The sequence below is a fragment of the Dunckerocampus dactyliophorus genome, chromosome 6, assembly GCF_027744805.1.
Source record: "Dunckerocampus dactyliophorus isolate RoL2022-P2 chromosome 6, RoL_Ddac_1.1, whole genome shotgun sequence".
In the NCBI taxonomy this organism is placed as follows: domain Eukaryota; kingdom Metazoa; phylum Chordata; class Actinopteri; order Syngnathiformes; family Syngnathidae; genus Dunckerocampus; species Dunckerocampus dactyliophorus.
The window spans coordinates 33,093,446-33,120,679 of NC_072824.1; the positions used below are offsets into that span (position 1 = coordinate 33,093,446).

Below are 27,234 nucleotides of genomic sequence, written 5' to 3' on the forward strand. Positions count from 1 at the left end.
ATACAACACTACCATATCAACAAAACAAATATTCCCTTTTATTCCATACGATTGTTTCAGCAAAATAACAAAAACAACTCTTAGCTCGCAATCAAATCCTTTGGCTTTTTGGCCCCGAACGCTGTTTCTTCAGCTTGTGACTAAAACAAATATCAATCTCATCACTTTAGTATCAATCCGTTACCAGTACTACCTGCTGATATCCATGCTATGGATATTTGGATGGCTGCGCCCACCCCCTGGTGCACATGTATTGTCTGAAGAAAACACTTTGCAGCCCCCACCTGAGATGTAAGGCTTGGCGGCCGCCCACGGCCCACCGTGGCAACCAGCCACCCGCCCAGAGGAAAAAACTCACAAAGGCAAGTACAAGACATGCAAGGTTTCCATGGCAAAATGCAGGCGGGGGCGGGCGGCGGGGGGACAAATAGATGCATGCCGAATCTGTCTTTTAAAACCTTCGTTTACGGAGTCGTCCGTCGTCCAAAACACACGTTTAACAAACTGGCTTGCAGGGTTTTTCAAACTTACCCTACACTTGTAAGAGGGGTGGGCTTACTGGGGGGGCCTAGACTGTCCATTTCCCTTTTATTGCTGCCCACTAGCAAATGACAACATGTGGTCTGAGGCCCGCAAACGCCCAAGGGCGCACACGGGGCCGCTGTGAGAGCGTTCTGTCATTTGCTTGTCTGTGCTGTTGTCAAGACGGAGGAAAGGACCAGGCAGGGGGAGTCAAATGGTGTTTGTGAGCAGGGGGGCGAGAGCGAGAGAGCGAGAGAGCGTTCCTCTGGCTTTTCTCTGCTAAGCCTTTCAGCTCCTCTCTCACTGTAAAAAGAGGCGTGTCCAGCGGCCAGTATAAAGTCCAAAGAGAGCCACTCAACTTGAGCCATTCTTTGCACTGCACGCCAGCAACAGCAGAGTCTGCCGCTGTTCTTCACTGAGCGGACACTTTCTACACCTGGTTTTTGGGGCGCTTCGGCAACAAGACTCAAGACTCAAGTGGATATTAATTTTCTCCCTCAGCGAAGCAGACTGAGAGCCATGTTCCACTGAGTCAGTACAGACGAGGCATTGTGTCCCTGCAATTGAAAATACCAAAGACCATCCTGGACAAAGCGTTTCTCTCAGACCCCCACTGTTGCTCTCCAATCTGCGGTTGAAGTGATAAAGAAACCGTGCACACCACTCTGAACAAAGAGGCGTAACGGGACCGTAGATCCGTGTAAAGGATTGCGTCCAGGTGCTGCCATGGTGCGTGGTGGCGGCGTGGCGGCCGCTCCATCCCGTTGGGGCCTGTGGGCTCTCTCAACTCTGACGCTGGCGGCGCTGTGCTTGTCCGACCAGGCCATCCGGTGCCCGGTGTGTTCCGAGGAGAGGCTGGCCAGCTGTCAACTGCCGGACGACTGCGAGGAGACGGTGCGAGAGCCTGGCTGCGGCTGCTGCCCCACGTGTGCCCTCTCGAAAGGGGCGCACTGTGGCGTCTACTCGCCACGTTGTGGCACCGGCCTGCGCTGCTACCCGCCGCGGGGCATCGAGAGGCCGCTGCACTCGCTCATGCACGGCCAGGGCGTGTGCACCGACGAGAGAGAGGTGGAGGAAAACTCAGGTAAGCTGATGGGACGATCCCAAGTAAGAATGGGGTTTACCTTTACTGATTGTAGCGATACCTACTCGCGCAGACCCCCTGTTGCTGGGAAAAGGGGCCCTGCTGCAGGTCATAGTTGGGGGGGGCGTGTATGCATGAGGATCACTTACCACTCAAGACTGCACACTGCGCTCCTTTTGGCCTTCGTTTGTGCTGAAATACGCTGGAATTTGAAGGAACCAGGTGAGAAGCATGCTGGTGCTCGTGAGTGTGCAATACAAGCAGCACTGTAATGGAGGCGATGCAATCAGTATGTCAGTCGCTGTTTTTTCTTTCCTCCCGTCTAAATTTCCGTCTGTTTGTATCTGCTGTTGCAGTTTTAGGCAGGGTCTTATCTACAAACCCGGCCCCAGCGCAGCGGACTTTAATGCCTTCTCCTGACGTAATAGTCTCTACTGTTTGTGGTCCTCTGCTCTTAACAAACTGCGTGACGTCCATTTCCATTATTCCGTGCGAGGCAATTGTTATTGAGTGTCACGTACTTTTATTGGAGCCAGACCATCCCCTCTGACGGACTGGTAAAAGGTGCAGGCGCTCAGCTCCAGCCAGAACAACAAAGAGTTGGATCAGTCATTATAAAACTCCCAGGACACTCATCTCCAGTGCAGCATCTGTTTCCACTGCCCCCCCGCTCCCCACCTCGAAGCCCTAACAAGCCTTGGAGTGCATCGCCCACCGCATCCAGCTCCTGCAGGAGGATGAGCTCATCGGCACTCTTTCTGCCAGAGCTGAAATGAGAGCCTTCTGCTCTCAGTGCACGGCCAGCATAGGTTAGCCGGCACATAGCGTGACTAAATGGAATCAGAAAGGAGAGGAAAGCTGTTGGAGTATGAAAATAAAAAAAGCACTTCCCAGATCTCTCTGCAGAAATGGCAAATTGAACTTGAGTGGGATATTATACACAAGGAGGGTTGACCTCTATCCTAAAGGGCAAGGCGTCGTTTGCCGAGTTCAAAAGTTCACTTTTTGATGTCCTGTAATCTGACTACTTTGTTCTGCGAGGCTCCATGCTTTTCCTTACCCTTGGAGCCTGTCATAACAAAGCTGTGCCTGATACACTGTAAATCAGTTCTTCTGGGCAGCAGCTCAGGAATGGTTTGTGTAAATCACGGCAGCAGAGAGAGACAGTCAACAACAACACAAAAAGCATGGGAGGAAGAACAAGCAACTGGAGTCTCCTTGATGCATTATTGAACACATGCGTCTGACACTTTCTCGCTCCTGCTAGCTAACACGCTGGTTGCAAGTAGAAGAAGAAAACAATACAATTCTGTGATAGAAGCATACCTGTCAACAATACAGTTTTCCTGATTGATGTGTTCCACAAAGTCCCTCTAAAACCAGTTTGTTTCCATCAGAAGCAATGTAAACCCAATGAATCTGTTCCAGACACCCCAAAATATTAACACGACACTCTTAAAGTAGAACAATTCTAGTTTTACCGGTAGAAAAGGAATTCTTGATGAAGCAAATTCAGCAGAAATTGCGTGTTCAGGATGGAACCAGCAACCATCAGGCTGGGGGACGACCACTCTACGCCCTGAGCCATGCCAAGTGCAATCTTTCATCTAATGTTCAACGGAAAATTAATTTGTCCGTTAATTTTCAATGGAAAAACATGTCACCGAAAATATCGAATTACGGGAAGTGTGGGAATTTTGTCCTGTTTGTCCTGTTCAGCGGACAAAAAAAGCGGCAGGATTTGAAATGTTGGACAGCCAAAATGCAGACTGAATGTTGAACTATATCAGTAAGTTGAATGATTCCAGACTGCCGATTGAACCAGCAACCATCGCGTGTGAATGCCGGAGCCAAATGTTGAAATATCCTAGAAATGCGCTGAAACCGATTCACCGACTGAGGATGGAACCAGCAACCAATCAGGTTTGGAAACGGCCACTCTGCCTTCTGAGCCACGCCCCCCCCCTCAGTATAAGTAGAACGTCACAGTAACGGAAAATGCTACATGTTTTTTTCCACCAGAAGGGGTTGCCAAATAACTTGGCCATTCATTTTCAATGACAAAATTGTCAAAGAAATGATAAAATTACAGCAAATGTAAGAATTTTAAAGACCTGCTAGATAGCCAACGTGCCCGGAATGAATGAAACATTTTGACATCGGTTTGCTTTGAATCGGTTAAGAAGTGGTTGTTTCCCAACCCTCGTTCAGTCCCCGATCCCACCGTAATAATTCGACTTATTTATGCATTTTAACATTTTGTCTGCATTTTTACATTCAAACGTTTCCATTTTCCCCCTGCTAACCACCCCTCACTTGTGAACCACTTCAGACCAAAGCAACATGGAAATGTTCAGTTCATTGAGGACATGCAGGCTCAATGATTCTTACATTTCAAATGAATCCTAACATTGTGCTTATTCTGTGCATGGCGGCATGTCTCAGGTCAGAGAGTGATCGTCTCCCACCCTGGTGGTTGCTGGTTCCATCCTCAGTCGCTGAACGCATTGAAACACATTTCATTTCAGCATTCACACGCACTTTCTACTGAAATTGGTTCATCTGGTTTCTACATAAAATTGATTTTTCTTCATAGTTTTAGCGCAGGGGTGTCCAAAGTGTGGCCCGGGGGCGACTGCTATTTTACTGGCCTTTGGCACATTCTAAAAATACGATTAATCAATAACATTTAAAAAAAGCAACAGCAAAAATGGAAAAAAGCAGTAATTTGACAAGAATAAAGACAAAACATTAAGGTAGTAAAGTCATTATATTAACAGAAAAAAAACGCATAAAGTTGAAATATTACAGGAAAAAAGTTGTAATGTAAGAAACAAACCAAACAAAGAATGAAGTTGAAATTTTAGGAAAATGAGGTTGGGTGAATGCGATAATGTTATGATAATAAAGTCAAAATATTATGAGAATAATAATCATATTATCCATCCATCCATCCATTTTCTATGCCGCTTTGCGATTGGCTGGACAGCAGTCCAGGTTGTACCCCGCCTGTTGCCCGAAGTCAGCTGGGATAGGCTCCAGCATGCCCACACGACCCTAATGAGGAGAAGCGGTATAGAAAATGGATGGATAAGTCATATTAGTATTAGAACAAAACGTAGACTGTAGAACGTTGATATATTTGTAAAATAAAAAAAAAACAGTCAACAAGTAATGCAAGGAGAAACAGTTCAAAAGAATAATAATATTATTATCACTGATAAAATGAATACATATATTTTATATGTGTAAATATATGTATATGCAGTATATATATATATATACATTGTATGGAATATTTTGTTTGGGTTGGTTTTAAAAAAAAACAGCTTTTGATTTTTCAGTGTGCGGCCCTCGGTGGTTCAGTGCCTGGAACGGATCATTGCATTTACGTTATTAAAAATATGTCTGACCTTTTGGAACACAAACGAAATCCGAGGTACTGTAAGGCTGTCGGGGAACTTTTCCAGAAAATAAGGGAAATTCTACAGCGGGCTCTTTCTTTTATTCTTTTTGGATCAAAGTTAAAATACGGCAAATTTATGGAAACATGTTTCAAGGAGAAGGCGAGGGGAAAGAAGGCCAAAGGAGTGTTGACAGGTATGGATAGAAGCAGGTCACGGCATCCCATAATCAAGGGTTTGTTCTACACCTTTCAAAGCAACACGTTTCTCTCCTTCACATGCTGACCATCAGTTCATAAATTCCACCCAATTTGTATAGCCACCAATTTCCAAGCCCATCTGCTTTCCAGGACTAACGTTCCAAACAGATGTGTGACTGCATCGCCTCTCTTTCAAAGTCCGTCATTCCTCGGAGCGTTGTGTGTGTTGGCATCTGGTCCAACATTTCTACTGGGTCTTCACGGGTGTTATGTTGTGATACAGGTGGTCCTCGGGTTCGTCTCTTTGGCTGTGATGGAAGTCTGGTTTGAGTGTGACCCTGAATGAACTCCTAGGTCACTCACACGGTACACAGAACACATGAAAAGTACAAGTACAGTGAAGTGGAAGAAGGACATACAAGAGTAATAATACTTTTATCGCTGTGGTTGTCTTGCATGACTTTGTGCCATCTTAAAATGTTGTCCCAGGCTCGTCTTCCCATCCCACATCTCCTTGTAACAGTGCACCAGCTCAATAGCAGTCAATCATCTTGATCTAAAAGAGCGTCTGTCCTCTCTCGGAGCTTTTTATGACGTTCATTTCTTCAGTGGTGATGGCTTTCCTTTTCTTTGCCGCACCGCCGTTTGGGATACATAACCAAGTGTAAAACGTGAACTAGTAAGCGATGTTATTCTTCCTCAGCGCGGCTGTGTGGGCAAGCCACACGCGTGTATTCTACCGATGGAGCTCTTACGCCGTAACGACAGTACTTCTCGGGCGAGTCTCGTGTTTACGAACCAAAATTGCGTTTTGAATGAATTCCTAGGAGCGTTTCCTGGTAAACCAAGGACCACCCATATTTCCACATAGGTTCAGAGGTCGTGGCTGAGGACAGCATGGAAGAAGATAGCGTTAATTTGATTACCACTTGGGTGTATTCTCTTGATATTGATTGGCGGTTTCATAAGCATTTGCTTACTTTGGGTTGTGCAGTGCATTTGCACAGCTGTGTCTCTTATGGTGAAGTAAGTGTGATCAGCTACTTGCCGTCTTTTGGTACAATTGGACCCCCTTCCGCTGCTGGAGCCGAGAGATCCACAAACAATCCAACACTGAACTCTCAGGAACACAGTGACTCCCCAGGAGACAGGAGGTCAGGCGCGGACGTATCAGCTCGCTACAAAAACAATATGGGGGGGAAAAAGTTACAATCGAGACAAACATAAATTATACGCACATTCCGGAAAGCTTGAGACGTTTATCAAAGTGCACTTTAATTGCATAGCTGACTTAAGGCCTCAGCAGAAGAAAAATAAATCAATAACTTCATGCTAATGTTTTATTTGATCTCAATCAGGCTTGACAAAATTACAAGGAACACATGATCACTATTGCACAATTCAACATGTCTGAAAAGGAGCAAGAAGAAGGAGAGTTTATTTAATCCTACCCTTTACTCATGCAGTAGTAACGTTACTTCAATCCTGCCCCAAATTCATGTACGTAGTCATAATGGTCATCATCTAGTTTATTCCAAACGTGCTTAAAAATGTAGATGTCTACACCACATCTTTATTTATTTGCATTTGAGTTTAGTTTCTGCAGTTGCCAAATAGCATGACTTTAGTTTTATTTAAGTTCAATGAAAACCAACTTGCTAGTTTGATCTTCAGTTCCACACAATTTGCACTGAAAGGGCTTCATCTAGTTTCTATATAAAATAAGAAACTATTTGGTGGTAGTATTGACCGTTGAGGTATGCAGCAAACTACAGTATTTCCAAGCATGGTGATGTCATGTATGTCCTCTCGTCCTCACAAACTGCTTCCTCTTTGTTAAGTAGTGGAAAAGCAACCCCCCTCCTGTTCTGATCGACTTCATTCCTTCATTCTGCTTCCTCACTGCACCTTGTAAAAAATAGATAAATAAAAACATATGCTTTTACTGTTTGTTAAACGGGTCATATCAGTACATTGCCCGACCTCTTGTTCTGTTTTAACTCTTGTTCAGTCGGTGAAGTGGAAGGTTTGCAAATCCAGAGTCTCTTGTTCAGCAAACCTTCGCTGTTCTTGAATGTAGAAAAATGACTTTACCAACGTTGTGTATTCCATCTGCAGCTGATATGATCTTTAATTCCTTCATGTCTTGGCTTCTTCACTCCACACGTGAACTTAAGGAATATTTTTAGGTGTGGCGTTGGTATTTCTCCCATCCATTGCATGTTTCCGTGTTTCCATGTTTCCATCCACGTCCACCTCTTCCGATCGCAACAAGTCAGCCACCAGTTGCTTTGTCAAGACAACATCCGGTTCATCTGGTTCTCCCCTTCTGGGGATTAATCATGGCTTGAGTTTTATGTGGAGCCCAGTCACAATCATTCATGCATGTGCTTTGTGCTGACTCATGCACGCTCTTCATTTGATCTGTTCCTTCTCTTCCTTTGATGATTTTTAAAAAATTCCTGGCACTGGTACTCCTAAGAAATGCTGTGTTCTGTTTATGGATAAAAATGTACGTCTGTCTATGGATCTTTCTTTTTTGGCTTGTTGTCTCCTGTGATCTGAAATCTCCCCTTGTTGCTCTGAAATCTCTCTTTCGTTGATCCGATTTCTCCACGGTTAGCTCTTGAATAGCCATTTCACCATTAGCTCGTGAAAGGTTGTGAGGAAAAATGTACAGTCATTGTGCTTTTGGACGGGGTGATACGGGAGGCAGGGTGATTGTTTGCCAACCTGATGGTCGCTAGCTCGCTTCTCGATGCCACTGTCATCGTTCAACTTGGTTACACATTTCATCATTCAGTCTGCATTTTTACTTTCCAACATTTCAAATTCCACTGTTTCAAAACAAGTAGACAAATGAAACGGTGCCCCCTGCTGGTTGTCCCCCTAACTCGAGGGTTGCTGGCCAACATATTGATACATTTCAACAACATTCCCCATTACTAAATTGCAACTTGTCAAATTCCGATCAGGACTTTTCTAAAAATTCAATATTTTCTTTGCATGCAACATTCCGCTGATGCTGCGCACGGTGGCATGGCTCAGGCGGTAGAATGGTCGTCTACCCACCTGATGGTTGCTGGTTTGATCTGAGCTGATGAATGGATCATCATTCGTCACGTTTTAGGACAGTTCAACATTCATCCCACATTTCAGTACAGCTTCAGCATTCGAGCACAACTTCTACAACTCATGTACTACAAATCATTCATGTTCAGCTTCAAAAACAAGTTGAAAAGAGGCCTAAGCGACGACGGCATGTGCCTCCTAATTCTTTTCAGATGTTTTGTACTGTATTGCACCCCTACAAAATAAAGCATCCCTGCCCTGCTCTGTGTGGCTTCCTGACTACAAACACATTATACACCTGCGTATCTGTTTTCACATCAGTCGGATGGGACGTGTTCCGAGCAGTGGGTTCCTTGCCTTTTGGGATTTGCCGTCGATGTCATGTTGTGTTTTTGACTGATAAATAGTAGCGTGAACTGGCATGTTTCACCAGCCTTCTACAGAACACAGACTAGGATCGTTCCACATCGTGAGGTTTGGCCGGCAACCGGTGTTGAGAGAAAACATTTCTGCTCTTTTTAAGAAAGTGTGGAAAACATGTGAACGCTGTGCTGTGCAACAACCCCCAAAAATAATTGTGCTACAAAACTCGTTGAATACATACAACCAGCACAAAAAAAACCCATGAAAAAAAACTGACATAATTGAGACATCTTTGACACATGACTTGCTCCTCCGCCTCCAAAGCACATTCAAAGTATGAAACGTATCACTACTCACCACTAATGAATGATATCGTAAGATGATCCATGAACAGATGGACTCGGAGTCATGGTTTAGCCTTTAGCCTGGTCGTCAGGCTAGCGCTCGAGGCGTGAGGAGGCATTTCTCCAAGCCAGGTCTACATAATCCACACTGCTTGCCTAATTCCAGTCACAACGTGCAATAATCCCTTTATAATACAAACTTCCATTTAAAACCTGCATTTTGTGTTCAGTTGTGTTGTTGTTGACTAATATCTAAATCAGTTTGATGATCTGAAGCATTTAAGCATCGTGGTTGAAATGTACAGTATAGACAATTACATCACGTATGTCGTTTTGTCTACGCCACAATGGATGTGTCAATTCTTTTCAACTTGAATTTAAGGTTCAGCAAAAACAAGGCATTGGCTATTCAGGAGTTGCAGCCCTTTTTAAAGCCAGAGAAATAATTGGAGAGTTGATGGGACTGTGTTCCGCGGCCAAGTGTTTGCGTGACATACCAGTGGTCTCAGTCTGAAAGGAAGAAACACCTTCATATAAATGCAGACGGCTCACCACAACGTCTTCAAAAGTCCTCGCAGAGCTGGAATGAGGTTCTTTGAAGAGGAAACCAGGATGAACTTGGACCACACTGAAGGGAAGCAAAGAAAGAGTCCAAAGCAAACCACATCGTATTTGAAGCACGCCGGAGGCCGTCTAGCGGCCGCTGATGTTTTTATGGCAATTCTAAATGCATGCATTCATGCCGTTCAAAGCGGTGTTACGGCTTCAAAATATGTCAACAATACGTTGAGTCATGCTTTGGAACAAAAGCAGAATGCAGAAAAAGGACAGCCAGGAAAAAGCAAGCTTGAGAGAAAAGGAAGGAACAGGTGGGAGAAACATTCAGAAGTGGAAGATTGGCTAGAAGGAATTTGCTTAGTTATTTCAGTGCAGTGAGGGAAAGAACGCAAGATGAAACCAAGCTTTCCAAGCTTCAGACGCCATCGAGACCTTCTCACAGAACCTCCTGCACTCACTATCATGTTTTTTTAACCCTTTATCGCAAACCCTCCACTCTAAAATACGTCCAATTCACAAATGCCAAAGTTAGAACTTCACAGAGCAAATCTTCAGCACTTTAGCCATCTTGGTTTGAAATCAATAGTTTGGTTCTCAATGTCACATGTCAGGCAAGTGTCTGGCAGGCCTGAGAACAAACACACGCTGACCTTTGGCCTCTGCTCTCCTGTGTCACATATCTCTCAAACTATGTAGGCCAGGGCTGTCCAAGGTGCGGCTCGGGGGGGTATGTGCAGCCTGCGCCTGCCTTTTCATTGGCCCGTTCGTTCTAAAAATATTGAATGCGTCTTCTGAATGCCTTATATTGGTATTTTACTTCATTTAGCCATTTTTATGCTTGAAAATACTTAATATAGGCACAAAATCTGTAAAGTTTGCTTAAATATGAATATTTTTTTACCAATAATTACAACTGATGATGATGATGAAAATGATTTATTAGTGAAACCGCAAAATCCAAAGTGCAAAGTGGCGAGGGATTACTTCAGGGGCGTCCAAAGTGCGGCCCAGGGGGGCCATTTGCAGCCCACGTTTTTTTTTTTAATTGGACCGCAGTACATTCTAAAAATATAATTTAACAAGAAAACTCAACAACAGGAAAACAACAGAAAAAATGTGAAAAGCAGCAGTCTTGCTACAACAGTAAAGTCAAAACATTCAGAGAAAAAGTTGTCATTTTACAAGAATAACGTTGTAATATTGGGAAAACATAGCGTCATTTTAGTAGCATAAAATTGAAATATTAAAGAAAAAGTTGTAATAAAAGTTGTAATATTATGAGAAATAAACAAATAAAGTTGTAATTTGGGGAAAATGAGGTTCTAATATTACGAGAATACAGTCAAAATATTAAGGGGAATAAAGTCCTACTTACGGGAGGAAAAGAAAAGAAGAAAGTTTAATAGTTGCAAAAGAAAAAAACAAAAAAACAACAGCAGAAATGGAAAAAAAACTGTAATTTATGAGAATAAAGTGAAAATATTAAGTGAAAAACGACAAACAAGAATAAAAGTCTCAATTTTATGTAAAATTTGCTCAAATATACATATTTTTGGATGAATCAACCACAAAACAGCAATGACTTATTCATGAATATATTTTTTAAAAACGGTGATAGAGCGAACCCGCAAAATTTGAAGCCTGAAGTGGTGAGGGATTACTGGATACATGTCCCGCGGCCCACTGTGCTTTATTTATTGGCCTGCGGCACATTCTAAAACTAGAATCTAACTAAACAACAACAAAAACAAAACAGCAGAAAAAATGGAAAAATCAGCAGTAATTTTACAAGAATAAAGTCAAAATATTAAGAGAAAAAGTCGTAATTTTACGAGAACAAAGTGTAAACAGTGTAATTTTAAATATTAATGAAAACACACTTTTTTATATTATGAAAAATAAACGAAACAAAATAAAGTTGAAATATTTGGAAGATTAAAAAAACAACAGCAAAAATGGGAACTACTAACAATTAAATACGTTTTTCACCGATACCACAAAGCTGAGGTGCAGGTTTTTTCTTGACATTTCTTGACTGTATAAAACTTCTTAGCAATTGGCTGGCGACCAGTCCGGGGTGTACCCAGCTGGGATAGGCGCCCCCACACCCCCGTGACCCTAACGAGGATTAAGCGGCACAGGAGATGGGTAACGTCTTAGCATATCAACGTGTCGTACTTGCTTTCCAAAAGGTCAAAGTGGCCCTTCCATCCTTTCATTACTGCACACAGGCAGACTGTAAATGAGTGAAAGGTTTTTGACAATGAAGTGGGATCCCAGTGGGGTACTATTGTACGTTTCTTTTCATAAAATACACCACAAATCTTGTGTACAGGATAAATCTGCATTCTTCTCCTCTTGGCTAAAGAGCCTCATCCTCCGCCAACCACCCCTGCTCTGTTTGCGATTGGTCGGGGGTCGATGGTCGGCTCCAGCCCCCCACCCTTGACCACTACCATTCGCTGAGAGCTGCGTAGAGACACGCCCCACCCAACCGTTTACGTGCTCGTGGATATCAGCAAACACTCAACTATTCGAGAACATCTGGTGACTTGACCTGAAAGCAACTTGATGCAAAATCTGGCCGTTGTTGCCCATAGAATGAGCATAAAAGCACATCATTATATCATGCCATTTCAATAGCAGCGGGGGGGGGCAAGATCTCATTATCCAAATGAAAGGAAGCGCCATCAAGAAGTAATGACTTTCCCTCCAAAAACGGCATCAGAAGCAACAAACAAGATATCTCCCCCCTGACACACTCCCAAATCACGCTGCTCCTTTTTCAGTGAGAGTGCACGCAATCAGAAAAGTGTGAACAGACGAAAGAGGGGAAAGAAGACGTTTGGATGAAGGAAACAGCTGAAACAATGTTGGCTCTCGTGGTAGGAAGTGCTGATGAGTGAAGATTAAAGACTGAAAATAAACAGAAAAGACACATTTCCTCTCCAGACACGCCGAGATAGACGCTTAAGTTTGGAAAATCTCATTACTTGACACGAAAGGGCGAGGACAGCTGACTGCAACGTCGGCGTGGGGTTTGTCGATACTGTGCTGATGTGAGCCCTCGCTTCACGAGACGATACACCAGATTGGATCAACGAGGAGAGATTTTAACACACAGACAATGTATTGCAATCTACTCATGTCATTTCTACAACATTACTGCACTCACTTCTGTGTGTATGCTAGCGGCCCCGCCGCCACCCATCGAGGCAAAGAGACTGTATGACTGATAAAAGGGCTCACTCTATTCATGCCGTTGTTGTAGGAAAAATTATTGAGTTCATTTTCATTGATTGTGTGATTAATACCCCCCCCCTTACCCATATCACGTCTAGTCATGAGCTTTGAGTAGTGACAAAACGGACAAGATCGCTGGTACAAAAGCACTGCCATCCGGGAGAATCTCTGCATTGAGCAGAGCCCGATGAGGTGGCTTGATCATCTGCTTGGGATGCACGTCTGACCGGTAGGAGGTGAGAAACACATCAAATGCGCTTAAATATATGTATTTTTGGACTAATAATAGTCTGTATTCAAACACAACACAGCATGATTTATGAATTCATGTATTTTGATAGTTTCACGTTCATGCATCTCGCTGCAACTATGGTGCGTTCAAGGACCGCCAAAAAAAGTGGCAAAATCTCAACGCTTGATGAAAAACTGTTATCAGTGAAGCATAAAGTCAGAAATATGTCAAGTTTGTGGGCTTTTCTACCCGTGGTGCATGTTTGCTATATATTTGCATGAACTGTATTATCACATACAGTCAAACTTGTCTATAGCGGCCACTAGAGGGAGTATGCAAAAGTGGCCGCTATAGACAGGTGGCCTCTATAGACAGGTTGGCGTCCAGTTTGAATGTTGACCAGTACAGGAAAAAAAAAGAGGGAAAAATAATAATAATAATAATGTTGACCAGTAGAGGTCACTGCGGACTGCGGATAAAAGTTGTACAGCACTACTAGGCTTGTTATTATCATGGTTCATGGTTCATGGTTTTAATTCATCCTGAACATGCAGTCAAACAGTAGCACATCACATAGTACAATTCACAATTTTGCATGTCCAAAAAGGAGTGGGAAGAAGCAAAGCTTATTTAATCCTACCCCTCATCAGTTTCACATCAGTTGCAATACATTTATTCACCTCTTGTTCTTCCAAGTGTACTTTGTAGGTCTACATGACAATGTAGTGCAATCATAGCCAAGGTTTTTACTTACTAAAAGGAAGCTAGAGGCTTAATAATAACTGATAGAATATATCCACCACCCACAGAACAAAGCTGTGCTAGTAATGTCTTACGCTTGTTTTTAATATTTTACTTTTTATACGGCAGAGTGTCATTACAGCTTTAGTTCATCAGGAAGTGACGGGAAGTGACGGTGGGCGTCCCGAGCAGGAGAGCTAAGCTCAGTGCTAGCTGTGAGTTTGGAGAGAGTTGGGAAGTGTGTTTATGTTGGCGTGGATGTAAAGTCCTGCAGTGTTCTCCGATGTTAATAAAGCCATTAAAGTGCATCGGCGACGTGAGTCTCTCCTTCCCCACAACAAGCGGCATTACAGTATTGACGAGTGCACACCAGGAAATAAACGGTGTCATTTCTTACAGGCATTGGCTGGACAGCTATGTAGTGGGGCTTGTTTAACCTTTGCCTTGTGGGCAAGCAGGAAGGAGAGACGATGCTGAGAGATGTGTGTGTGTTCTGAGCTGCTGTCTGGTGGCCGCGTTCAATAAATAAAGTTGGCAGAAGCAACAGGAGAAGTTTCCTTCTTTGCTTCGGAGCTGAATAACACTGACAAGTTAACAGACTAGTAGCGAACGGAAAAGAAGACGGCTTTGTTTGTGTCGAATACAGAAGATGAGGACTTTGATGGATTTGTGGATGAGGATTGATGAAAAATAACGTGAGTACATTCTAAAATACTTCAATTAAGTACAACCGAACTCAGTTTTGCTCCCGCTGCCGCATGCGTGCTAGCGTATGTTTTTTTTTTTTTTATTGTAGCGTCGCTGGGAGCATGTCCTGTTCCCAGCCTACTTTGCGGTAATGTTTTGGTGCAAATGCTCTTAAAGTTACCTGTTTGACCAGGAAATAGCAAGCTCAAAAGAAGACGGCTTTTTTATGTGGAACAACTGACAGTTTGTGTGGATCTTGTGAATGATTGTGACTGAGCTAGGACTCAGTAATTAAAGTCTACACATGACGGCTTCATTGATTGAAAAACAAAACTTTTTCGTGCATGAAGCTTCTATTTGAGTCGGTAATTTGGCTGCTATATGCGGTCAGATATTGACCAAGGGAGACAAAAAGGGTGGCCGCTGGCCGCGTTGGACAGGTGACTGCTATACACAGGGTCTATGACATGGACATTTGCTGCGGGGGCTTTTTCAGTGGCTGCTATAGGCAGGTGGCCGTTCTATAAAGGTGGCCGCTAAGACAAGTTTGACTGTATTTATAAATGGTTAACAACTTGGGGTGAAGGAGATGTGATTTCTGTGAAAAAAGGCCTCTTTTCAAAGGCCTGAATCATATGTGGTGTCCGACTGGGTCCTAATGCTCCAAACAAAGCATTTGGACGTTGTTGCGTGTTTGCCCCCGTGTTGCCCTCATCGTACTGTTACACCCCCAGGGCAAAAATGAAGATGCCATACATTTGTTTAAAAACAATTCAAGGTGCAATCAGCATGTAACCAGTTAATCAGGAAACAGAACCATCCCCTGTAGTCTGTGTGCCGGCAGTGTTTAATTGGATGCCTGGCAGTGCCTTTGTGTAGTCAGCAGAGCTTTAATAGCTGAGCCTGCTTTGATTCCAGTGCCAGTCTATAAAATGCCACAGGTAATAAGCTGGAGGGAAAAAACCCTGCCAAGTTTCACAAGACACAGGTGAAATGCAGCATGTGCACACACACACACACACACACACAGCAGTGCCCACTTATGACAGTGCAAATACCCTTTAACGACCTCCATCTGGAGGGATGGAAGATGAAGAGGGAGGTGGCATTTCCTCAGGAAGCAGCTGGCTGTCTGCAGGGCTGCACAACTCCACAGAGGTGACTGTGGCACAACAACCCTACCCTGACAGGAAGAATGCTTTTTTAGAAACATATATGGGATTTTTGGAAGCCCAGGAGATGAAAATACCTTTCCCCACATACACCCTAAATATGAATGGCTTTTGTGTATTATTGTTTCACTTCTGTCTACTTGTCATTGTTTTTAGTGATGGAGCAGCAGGATGAAATCGTCCCTGAGCATCCCAACAACAGCAACATCCGGTGCAGCCCGCAAGACAAATGGTGCATACAGAAGACCCTGGCACGACACCCACCAAAATCCACAAATCAGAGAAGCAACATGGCGAGGGAGGAAGCCAAGGCAGCACTGGTGAGAGAAACTATACAAATATTAAGAGCTGCAGGTCATACGACAAATGACTTTTTTATAAACCAGGGGCCCTCAGTCAGCCGCCTGTCATGCAGCCAGCCAAACGTCACCCAAATAATGCAATGCAGTCCATCTAGTGCTCGTCCATGCAGTACTTCCTCCGCTCTGCAGGGGGTAACAGTGAGGTGTATGTGTCACAATGAAGCAGCAGTAGAAGAAGACAGCAGAAAAGTAAACACGGAACATGGACCTTTTAACAGCGACCGGACTGCAAAATATGCTCTTACCAAAACTGCAGTAGGGAATCAAAAGTGTTTATTTTGTGACAAAGTAAACGCTGTTTTGAAGAAATATAAGCTGTGGAGGCACTTTCAGACAAAACAGCACAACGCTGACACAGTCCATCCCCCCGCAGCCTCTCATTATTGATGGGTGGGGCGGTTCTGGAGTTTTAAATTTGGACTCCTGCAAGACTCTGGACTTTAGTGGCTTGCTGCAGTACAGCTTATATACTAAGTCTGTAAAAAAATACTATATAGTCGTCCCTCACCAATTCCTGCTTGAACTTTCACAGCTTCACGCTATCACCGTTTTTCCAAATATATTCAATTAAAAATCATATCGTGGTTCCTTGCAGTTATGTGGTCGACTTCAGCCTATTATAAGTCAAAAATATGCATATTTAAGCAAATGTTACATGTTTGTGGCCTAAATTAAGCATTTTCAAGCATAAAAATGGCTAAATGGACAAAAATACAAATACAAGTATAAGACATACTGTACTCACCCATTCACAGACAAAGGCCTGGGCACTCCTATCTAAAGTAGCATCATCATCATCATCATCATCATGCAGTATTTTCACAGGTTAGTGGGTGTGTGTAAGAACTATGTGTGTGTGTGTGTGTAATTGTAATGTAATGTTAGAATTATAAAGTACCTTAATATTATTACTATATAAATGAAACAAACCATAGTCTATGGGTGAGTCTATCTGTATGAGTCTACATTATACATCCATCTATTTTCTAGGCCACCTGTCCTCACTAGAGTCGCGGGGTATGGCTAAGCCTATCCTAGCTGGCTTTGGGCGAGAGGCGGGGTATAATCTGGACTGGTTGGAGGCTACATTAGGTCTTATTTACATCTTGTATGTCTTAATTTCTGTTATTATGTCTACTATATTGGGTAATGCTAGTGTGAAGGTGACTATGGGTGTTAGTTCACGTCTACGGGGTTCTAATTGGTACGGTTGCCAGGGGTTTCCACCCCAGAGCAGACACAAAAAGGAGTAGTATTAAAAAAGGATAATTTAATGACATCAGAAGGAGCTCACAAAAGAGAAAAAGCAAAGTACAACAAAGGATGCCGGTGACAAAAGGTCACGGGGAACCTAACAAAGTACAAACACAAAGACAAAGTAGCAAATAGGGAAAAGACTACAAACGCTCAACAACTTACTGTCAACAGATGGCAGCGGGGAATAATGGCAAAAGATAAATACTAGCATCTTGTAACCTGGCATGAAGGAACAGAGCATGCTCAACGCTGGAAAAGGTTGAACAAGAATTTGCCAAGGAAGTGGCTAGACACAGCATGGCTAAAGAATCCTTGAATACCGATGAGATGCAGCTGCACTTGCCAGACAGGCAGGTAAAGGGTTCCTCTGCAGAGCTGCAACGAGACAGCAGAGGGCAGCAGATCAAGCAGAGCGTAATGACGTTAAAAAACTTATTTAGAAGGTCTGAAACAGGTTTTCTATGCTCTAACTACAAAAATATTCAATTTATAAATCAGGAATCCTACTTTGTGGAAATTTACTTATCACTGGCCACATCAAAAAGGACCCCAGGTGTAGGCCATGCAAAGAAGCCCCAGAAACAGTGCAGCTCGTCACAACAGGGTGTAAGGTGCTTTCAGGAAGGGCATACATGGAACAGCATAACCAGGTAGCAGCAGTAGTGTACCGGAACATTTATACTAAATATGGATCGGAGGTTCCACAATCAAGATGACAGACACCACCAAAGGTAGTTGAGGACAACCAGGCCAAGATCCTGTGGGACTTCTACAGTAGATGCAGACTAACAAATTGGTGATGGCCAACCAGCCTGACGTAGCGGCGGTGGATAAACATCAGAAGACAGTGGTGGTGATAAATGTAGCAATCCCGAGCAACATCTGGGAGAAGGAAGACAAAAAGCTGGAAAAATAACAAGGACAGTAGGAAGAGCTAGACAAAATATGGGGTGTGAAGGCTACAGAGCTGCCAGTCCTGATTGGGGCACTGGGGACAATAAACCCCAAGCTGACTGGATGGCTCTGGCAAATAGAAGGAACAACATCTAACATCTCTGTCCAAAAGAGCGCAATACCGAGAACAGCTAAGATCCTGCACAGAACCGTCAAACTCCCAGGTCTCAGGTAGAGAAGCTACAAACCACGCATTTACAGTACAAGACACAAAAGTTTTATGGACTGATTAATTTTTGAGGCTCATCTCTGTACTTTTTGGCAAATTCCAGCATGGCCTTCCTATCTTGCAAATAAGTGGTTTGGCTTTGTTGTTGTAGCCTTTGTACTTTTGTGCACGAAGTTCATGAAGATAGTGACCTTCACTCCTGCCCTGTACAGGTTGTTGCAGATGTGTTCCTTGGTCTACCTGTTCCACGTCTGTTATGTAGTACACCAGTGGTTTCTTTCTTCTTGAGGACATTCCAAATGGTTGTAGTCGCTATGACCAATGTTTGGGAAATGATTGATTTTCCATCTTCTCTCAGATTCACAGCTGCTCATTTTTTCATCCATAGAGAGCTCTCTGGATTTCATGTTCTTTTCACCTCTAAATACAATCTCCATCCAACCCTCCATCTTCTTCCACTTATCCGAGGTCGGGTCGCAGGGGCAGCCGCCTAAGCAGGCTCTCTCTCCCCAGCTATTTTGTCCAGCTCCTTCCAGCGGATCCTGAGGCGTTCCCAGGCCAGGTGAGAGACATAGTTTCTCCAACGTGTCCTGGATCTTCCCCGAGGTCTCCTACCTGTCGACTGTGCCCTGAATACCTCCCCAGGGAGGGGTTTGGGAGGCATCCTGACCAGATACCAGATTCAGAGGAGCAGCACTTCTACTCGTAGTGTCTTCCGGATGAGAGTGCTTCTCACCTTATCTCGAAGGGAGAGCCCAGCGACCCTACGGAGAAAAGTCAATTCGGTCTCTTGGACCCGCGATCTTGTCCTTTCGATCACTACCCAAAGCTCATGACCACAGGTGAGGATAGGAACGTAGATCGACCGGTAAATTGAGAGCTTTGCCTTTCAGCTCAGCTCACTCTTCACTACAACGGACCGATAAAGAGTCTGCGTCCCTGCAGACGCCACACCATCCTTCCTAAATACAATCTACACAGGAAAAACCTATCCTGCCCAATGTGAACCAGGGTGTAGACATTCAGTTGTATTTATTGACTGAAGAAGCAATGTAACAGGACACACCTGCGCAGCAAAACACACCTGTCAGTCACATGTTCCAATACTTTTGCTCACATGAAAAATGGGTTCAAACAAAAGTTGTGCATCTGATCCAGATGTAAATACCTGGAAATAAAAGCTGAAATGTTGCTCATCTTTTAACGTCAAATCCAAATGTTTTCAGTCTACGGCAGAAATTTAAAAAAAGACTTTACTACTCCAATACTTCTGGAGGCCACTGTATGTTGATTTAAGTGGGCACTTTTCGGTATTAAGAACATGGTGGACCAGGACTTGATGAGCTGGTTGGCATAGACTGGTTGTCAACATTATGGTTCCGGTGTGCGTGACTTCAGTCCTCATTGTCAATGATGTCGCCTTCAGGCTCCGTGTCGTGCTGAACTACAGAGAGCGCTCGACAGATTGGCATCGAATTCCCGCACACATGACGACCTCTTCACAATTCCCATTCCCAACTGTGACAAGAACGGAGACTTTCATGCTAAACAGGTATGTGGCATCAAGCACACGCTCCATGGCTGTTATTCATCTCATAGAAAGATGCTGATGTTTGTACTTGAAGTAGGTCCTTTCAAACAACATCTGAGCCAAAATACAAAACATGCCTGCAGCAGATTAAATGTGAGTGCAAGAGCAACAAAAATCCCTCCAAGTAGCCACCCCTTTGAGACCACTAAGTTCTTGTTTTTTAAGGTCACACGGAAAATGATTTACTTTGAGAAATGAAAAGTGGAAGTACGCGTATAAAACGCACGCTGCCCAGCTGCGGACAATGAGCGCTGCATTGCAACGATGGATGCAATTAGCCTTTGGATGTCGTCTCTTTTAGTTTATTACGCTTTTCCAGCATTCGGCAACTATGCAGATAACCCACACGAGACAGAGAGAAAGGAGAGATTAGGCTGCTCCGAGCTGTGTGTGCAATCAAAGCAGGAGATGTGGCGATAAAGGCAAAGCTCTGCAAAGTCCTCAAATGACTGACTTATTGTGCAACTCCGAAGTATCTCTGTCTGCAGAAATTCAGAGAAATCTGTTGAGTGTTAGAAACTGTGATAAAAACTATTGGGAGGTAAAGCTCGGGTCATGGGGGACAACTTAGATCATTTTATGGAAGAGTTGCAGGCTTGTTAACTGGCCTTTAAAGGCCCTATGAAAATGTGCACCACTAAAGAGCTTGCACTGTGGGAAGCTTGGACACAAATGCCAATGACTTGATTCAAATTGTTAATAGTTTGAAATACTTAAGGTTTTATTGATCATTGACTCTAGAAAATCAATTCCACAGTTATTCTACCACAAGTTCGTAGTTCCAGCGGAGCAACGAGAGGTTTCTGTTTTGTTCTGAGATTTCATCTTGTTTATAAGCAAGAATGATATGTGACGAAGATGGCCAAGGTGCTAATATTATCAGTGGCAATGATTATTCCCATTGTGAGAAGAAGGGCTCTACCATTGTGAATAACATGCAATTCAAGATGGTCGGTGTCAAAAATCATATCATTGCCTGTCGCGCCTCAGCTGTGGATGGCTACTTTCTTTTTTAGTGTCAAATTTAAATTGGTGGTACAGTGGATCCCCGCACATTCAGAAGTCACGGCGCCGCAAATTTGCAGATAATTGATCCAAAAATTATTATATCATTTTTTTTCCTAAAAAGGGCCCGTTTTTCCTCTGAAAACATGTCTCATTCCACCTACATCAGTAATAATTTATAAATACGTGATAATACAGTAATCCCATTTTGCGCTTCGAATTTCGCTATCACGGTTTCTCCAAAATATATTAATTAATAAATCATGTTAATTCATGATTGAATATGGCTTATTATTTGCAAATCTGCATACTGTATTTAAGCCAATTGTCATGTATTCCTTACCAAACTTACATATTTTCAAGCATAAAAATGGCTAAATTGACTCAAATACAAATATGAGGCCTTCAGAAGATGCATTCAAAGATGTTGCAATGCTAGCGTATGTAGCATTCTACACAGGTCACTAGGTGTCAGCAATGTTACTGTAATGTTCGGTGAGACACACAAGCGCAACAGGTTTTTATTGCAGGTTTGAATTATCTCACAACACGCACAATACTACTGTTGCCTCACAAATTTCCAGCAACACACATGAGCACAAGCTACAAGTGACTACTGGTGACTATAGGGGTGCTATTTCACACCAAGAGGGCTCTAACAATGTTAAAAACTGTATTTAGTAAGTCGTAAACAGGTTTTCTGTGCTCTAACTACAAAAATATTCCATTTATAAATAAGGAATCCTACTTTGTGGAAATTCACTTCATCATGGTCGGCTCTGCAACCGATTAACCGCAATAAATGAGGGATTACTGTACGGTGACTCGTGACCCGTAGCTAATACAGAAGATTGTTAGGAATTTCTCTACTTTCTGCCAACAGTGCCATCCTGCACGTGACGGTCAGCGAGGAAAGTGCTGGTGTGTGGATCAGAAGACGGGCATGAGGCTTCCAGGCCCGCTGGAGCTGCGAGGGGAACTGGACTGCCACCAGTTAATGACTGCGACGCTGAGGGATTGAAAAACAGGGGGTTGTGTTGAGGGTACGGGAGCAGCTTAGTTCTACTGGTGCTCATGAGCTGATCCAAACGTGGAATCCCCGCGCAGTCTCACGTCATTTGGGGCTAACGGTACTTGAGCTCGTGCAACAAAGGGAACAAGTTTGAAATGGAAATGAGTTTTTTTGTTGTTTTGTTTCTGTGTATGTAAAAGTCTTTTGAGCACTTGCCAGGTATTGTTTCTACTATGTGAACTTCACACCTGTAGTCGTAGAAATACGTGCTTGAACAAGTGGCAGTAAAAATATGCTAAATGTCGTATTACGTAGATGAGGGTCTAGAAACAAACCAGACAATGCAAAGTGAAATCAGTTCAGTCCACTTCAGCCAGCATTGAAAAGACGAAGAAGATGACAACAACAAAAAAAGGATTGAACGCCAAAATCCTCTTCTATGACCGGATGGTTACATTTTTACAACAAGTCTGTCAAAATGTTTAAAAAACACTAAACTATCAGTAAGCGAGAGCCCAGAAAAGATTTACTTTATCACCAAATGATAAATCTGCAACTTCTTCTATTTTCCAGCGACTTGTCTCTCGTACATTGGTCCCAAAGGACCGAAAAACCCTGGTAAATACCAGTACTGTGCCTCCTATAGCTGGCGTAGCTACACTATGTGGCTTTGTGCTTTTCTACATACAGTATAGCCTTTCTTTAACAACTTTACTGGTGCTATTTACTGATTGGGCCAAAACACACAAAGTATACTTGTTGGCCATTGTTTGATTGGGCCTTTCCAGAAGCAATTTTTCAATAGGCTACTGCAACATGGTACCTTAGTTTTAATACCTGAATGAGTATTTCATTGGATAGTGTTGGAAAAAATATATCAATTCAACATGCTTTACACCAGAGGTGGCCATGCAGAAAACCTGAAGGATGCGGGGGTTAAAACCAATTGAGGTCAATACAGTCAAACCTCAGTCTTTGTACACCCTAGTTTCATACGGTTTGTATGTTTTTGTTGAAGGTTTTTGCTAAAATTTTGCTTCGGGTCTCTTTTTGCCTTGGTTTTTGTGTACTGTCTCGGTTTTCGTACACTTTAGTTTCGTATGATTTGTATGTTTTCTTAAAAGGTTTCACAAAAAAATTGCCTTGGGTTTTCTATAATGTCTTGGTTTTCCTATGCCCCAGTTTTGTACGATTTGTAGGTTTTCATCAAAAACGGAGCAAAAATTTTGCCTTGGTTTTAGTGCGCCCCAGTTTCGTATGAGTCGTATGTATTTGGCAAAATTTTTGCTAAAATTTTGCCTGTTTTTGTATACTGTCTCAATTTTCGTGCACCCCAATTTCATATGATTTCTGTTTTCTTCAACAATGTTCGCAAAAATTTTGCCTCGGTTTTTACGCCCCAGTTTCATGTGATTTGTATGTTTTCAGCAAAACTTTTTACGAAACTTTTGACTCGGATTTGTATACTGTAGCAGTTTTTGTACACCCCAGTTTTCTATGATTCGTATGTTTTTGTCAAAAGGTTTTGCAAAAATTTTGCGCCGAGTTTCGTATACTGTCTCGGTTTTTGTACGCCGTAGTTTCATGGGATTCGTATGTTTTTGTCAAAGGTTTTCGCCAATATTTTGCTTCAGTTTCTCTATATTTTCGTATACTGTCTCAATTTTTGTACACCCGAGTTTTGTATGAGACACGTTTTCATCAGAAAAATTTCGCTAAAATTTGGACTCAGTTTTTATACACCCCAGTTTCCTATGATGCGCATGTTTTTGTTGTAAATATTGCCTCGGGTTTCGTATGCCCAAGATTTGTGTTATTTTTTATGTTTTCGTCAAAAGTTTTCGCAAAAATGTTGCTTCGAGTTTTGCATACCCTCTTGGTTTTTGTATGCTCCAGTTTCGTATGATTCGTATGTTTTCGTCCAAAAATTTAGCAAAAATTTTGCCTTGATTTTCACACGCCCTAGCTTTGTATGATTTATATGTTTTCATAAAAATGTTCACTAAAAGTTTGCCTTTGCTCACTGTCCGTGCATTTTTTATTGAGTGCGACTGCTAAATAAGCCACAAAGGGGCCAACGAAAGTTACGCGTGCCAGCAGTTTGATAAAGAATGTGAGAAACACTATTGAATTCCAACTCGCCAAGATGTACAGGAAGTCCGCATCAACAATACGTTCCATCCATCCCTCATTTATAATTATTTCACATTGATTTCTGCATGTAAAACTATCATTATTATCTACTGTATACCATTTATTTGTGTTGATATTTTGTGTGTCTGGAACCGATTAATTGGATTTACATTATTTCCCATGGGAAAAATTGCCTTGGTTTTTGTACGTCTTTGTTTTCATCTAACCTTTTGGAACAAATGAATAACAAAAACTGAGGTACCACTGTATATGCACAGACACATCTTAGCTTTGTGGTACAGGTGACAAAGCAAATTAGTGGCATAGCTAACTTCTTATCTCTTGGCTAATGCAATCATTTTATTTGCAGAAACAAGCTGCGGGAATCACCCCCACCCCTGCTTGACACAAACACAACCAGAGAGTGTAGTAAAGTTTTATGATAAAGCACTTGGCAGGAAACCAACTTGTATGCTGCTGTAAAAATACATGACAGGAAATAACAGCCGCTTCTAACTAAATCGTTGCACTTTTTTGCTAGTTTTTGAACATTTGCACAATTCCAGTCAAATTGCTAAAAGCCTAATAACGTAATAGTACGCATGTGGAAAAATGTATCAATTTTAAAGGATTTCATATGCATTTGTCTTTACAATAACAATACACAACTCAAGGGTTCTCGGGGCATTGAATCCATCGCAACTGGACTGTTAAGGTTGTCTCACAAGATATTTCGCCTCTCATCTGAGCAGGCTTCATCACTTCATGCTCAAAGACTCTAGGCCAGAGTATGAACTGATGCAGTTCATGCTCAAAGACTAGATAGGACAGCTCTAGCATAAACTGATGAAGGTCATGCTCAAAGACTAGATAGGACAGCTCCATTCAAGGGCACTGGTCTCAAGTTGTCCTATCCATTCTTGAGTTCTGGTCCAGAGCTGTCCTATCTAGTGTTTGAGCATGAACTTCATCAGGTCATGATGAAGAGCTGTCCTATTCTAGAGCCCCGGTCTAGGACAGTACTATCTAGTCATTAAGCATGTGCCCTATTCTTGAGCACCGGTGTAGATGTGTGGTCTAGAGATGAACTTCATCAGTTCATGCTCAAAGACTAGATAGGACAGCTCCAGACCAAAGCCTTTGAGTGTAAATAGGTGAAGTGTATGCTCTGGTCTAGAGCTGCCATATCTAATCTTGCTAGAGGTGTTCTATCTAATCTTTGAGTATGAACTGCTGGAGTTCCTGCTCTGGTCTAGAGCTGAACTACAGAGGTTCAACGTTCAAAGACTAGATAGGACTGACGAAAAGTTGAGACTAAAAACGAAACATATATAAACCGAAGCAATTTTTCCCCACAGAAAATAATGTAAATCCAATTAATCTGTTCGAGACACCCCAAAATATGAATAACAAATGACATTTTATGGAGAATAATTCTAATTTTACATGCAGAACAATGGGACATAAACGAATAAATGAACATTCACCATCACTTGTACTTGCTCTAGACTTGAGCAGCTCTCGACTCGGGGCGGCATGGCTCAGGTGGTAGAGTGGTCGCGCCAACCTGGAAGTTGCTGGTTCGATCCCCAGTCCTCCCATCACCACGCGGAAGTATCCTTGTGCCGAAGGCAGCAGGTAAATGTGGTAACTGATGGGTGAGACACAAAATGTCGTTTAAGACAGGCGATGGAATCAATGCTCTCAGAAGAGATATTGCAACAAAAAAAAAACTAGAGCAGGAAGCCCAAGTAAGACAGTTTGTGTAGTAAGTTGCAGTATTAACTCATCAAATTACATGACTCTCTTGTGTGAAAGTATCAAAAAGGGGCTCACCAAGACACTGACAATATAGCAATATTATTTTCCAAAGATTTCTAACAAAGAATGAGGATGTTTCCACTGTAATTGTGGCTCATGAGTCAAACCACCACAGTCATTCAGACAACAAACAGCCAAAAGGCAACCACATACACGATGTATTTCATCAACAGTTTGTCCCCCTGACGCACTGAAGTGTAACCGCTTGACAATAGAATGTGTCGATTGGAACATGACGCCATGTTTGCATGGGCTGAAAAGAGATCTAATGCATCTTGACCGGGACATTTATATTCCAACACTGAAATGATCAGTGAACTGATAGCGAGACTTGCATCCGATGAAACGATCAGTTACATGGTTTATTTAATAGAAATGTAAACATTGTAATGCATTCATTAAAACCTTTTAGAAACTGCATTGTTGCTGTTGTCATGACTTTGAAAGACATCATGCGCCTGTATTACACAAATCAACATAAAGTGTGACCACCATTTTAGTGTCACTGTGCTAGTTAGCTGCGTGTGTAGTGTTTTACTAATAGAGTCAAACCTCACCCCGGTTTTTGTATGATTCGGTTTCGATTTTGATAAAGAAGGTGGAGAAACGCAAGAAAATCATAGTGCAAAGACGGCGTCCTGTGCATTCCTCCCTTGTCGCTCCTCGTCGTCTTCACCAACAAGAGTCTTCAATAAAAGGCACAAGTGATGTTAAATCAGTGGTGTCCAAAGTGTGGCTAGTTTTTTATTGGGCCGCGGCAAAAATATAATTTAACACCAAAACATTTTTAAAAAACAACAGCAAAAATGTAAAAATCAGCGGTAATTTCTGAAGAATAAAGTCAAAATATCAAGAAAAAAAGATGTAATCTAACGAGAAAAAGTCACACTTTAGAACAGTGGTTCCCAAACTTTTTACAGTGGCGTACCCCTTCAGACACTGGCTTGAAGCCATGTACCCCCTACTGCTGCACACTTAAAACACATAAACCACCTTTACATTTCATTAAATTGAAATATTAAACATGATTCATTGGTTAAGTCATTTTATAATAAGTAATTCTGGTTCAACGATTTGTATTGTGCATGGTCACATTTGTCTAAAAGTTTTCCATGAGCACTGATACATAGATAAGATGTGAATTTCTCTTGGAGATGAGTAAAGCATCTAACTCATCGTCCTTCACATCTTTTATTTCCCTTCCCTTTGAACAGGTTGAACTTGAGTTTGACTTTTGTCCACTTGCAATCGCTATGATTTTAATCTGCATATTAACTTGATATCAAATTGACAGGAAAAGTAGAACAA

General features: G+C 42.5%; 1 protein-coding gene and 1 long non-coding RNA gene across 5 annotated transcripts in view; one reads left to right on the forward strand and one right to left on the reverse strand.

Annotated features, from left to right (window-relative positions):
- The first annotated feature begins 865 nt into the window (after nt 1-865).
- LOC129182216 (insulin-like growth factor-binding protein 4) lies at nt 866-26,327 on the forward strand. Of its 2 annotated transcripts, none has more exons than XM_054778025.1 (4): nt 866-1,606; nt 15,779-15,942; nt 16,740-16,809; nt 18,753-19,741. In XM_054778025.1, exons 1-4 carry the CDS (start codon nt 1,249-1,251, stop codon nt 18,908-18,910), a joined length of 750 nt encoding a protein of 249 aa, XP_054634000.1. In that variant the 5' UTR covers nt 866-1,248; the 3' UTR covers nt 18,911-19,741. The 2 variants fall into 2 exon arrangements, with proteins under 2 accessions (XP_054634000.1, XP_054633999.1); XM_054778024.1 differs by lacking the exons at nt 16,740-16,809; nt 18,753-19,741 and adding exons at nt 19,791-19,916; nt 21,844-26,327 and having other exon boundaries at nt 879-1,606.
- The window catches only part of LOC129182217 (uncharacterized), a 28,839-nt gene continuing 3,887 nt past the window's right edge, over nt 2,283-27,234 (reverse strand). For all 3 annotated transcript variants that reach the window (XR_008570592.1, XR_008570593.1, XR_008570591.1), the window contains 2 exons: nt 25,593-25,756; nt 2,283-6,388 (listed from right to left, as the gene is read on the reverse strand). This is a non-coding gene — a long non-coding RNA (uncharacterized LOC129182217). The remainder of the gene's footprint in view (nt 6,389-25,592; nt 25,757-27,234) is intronic.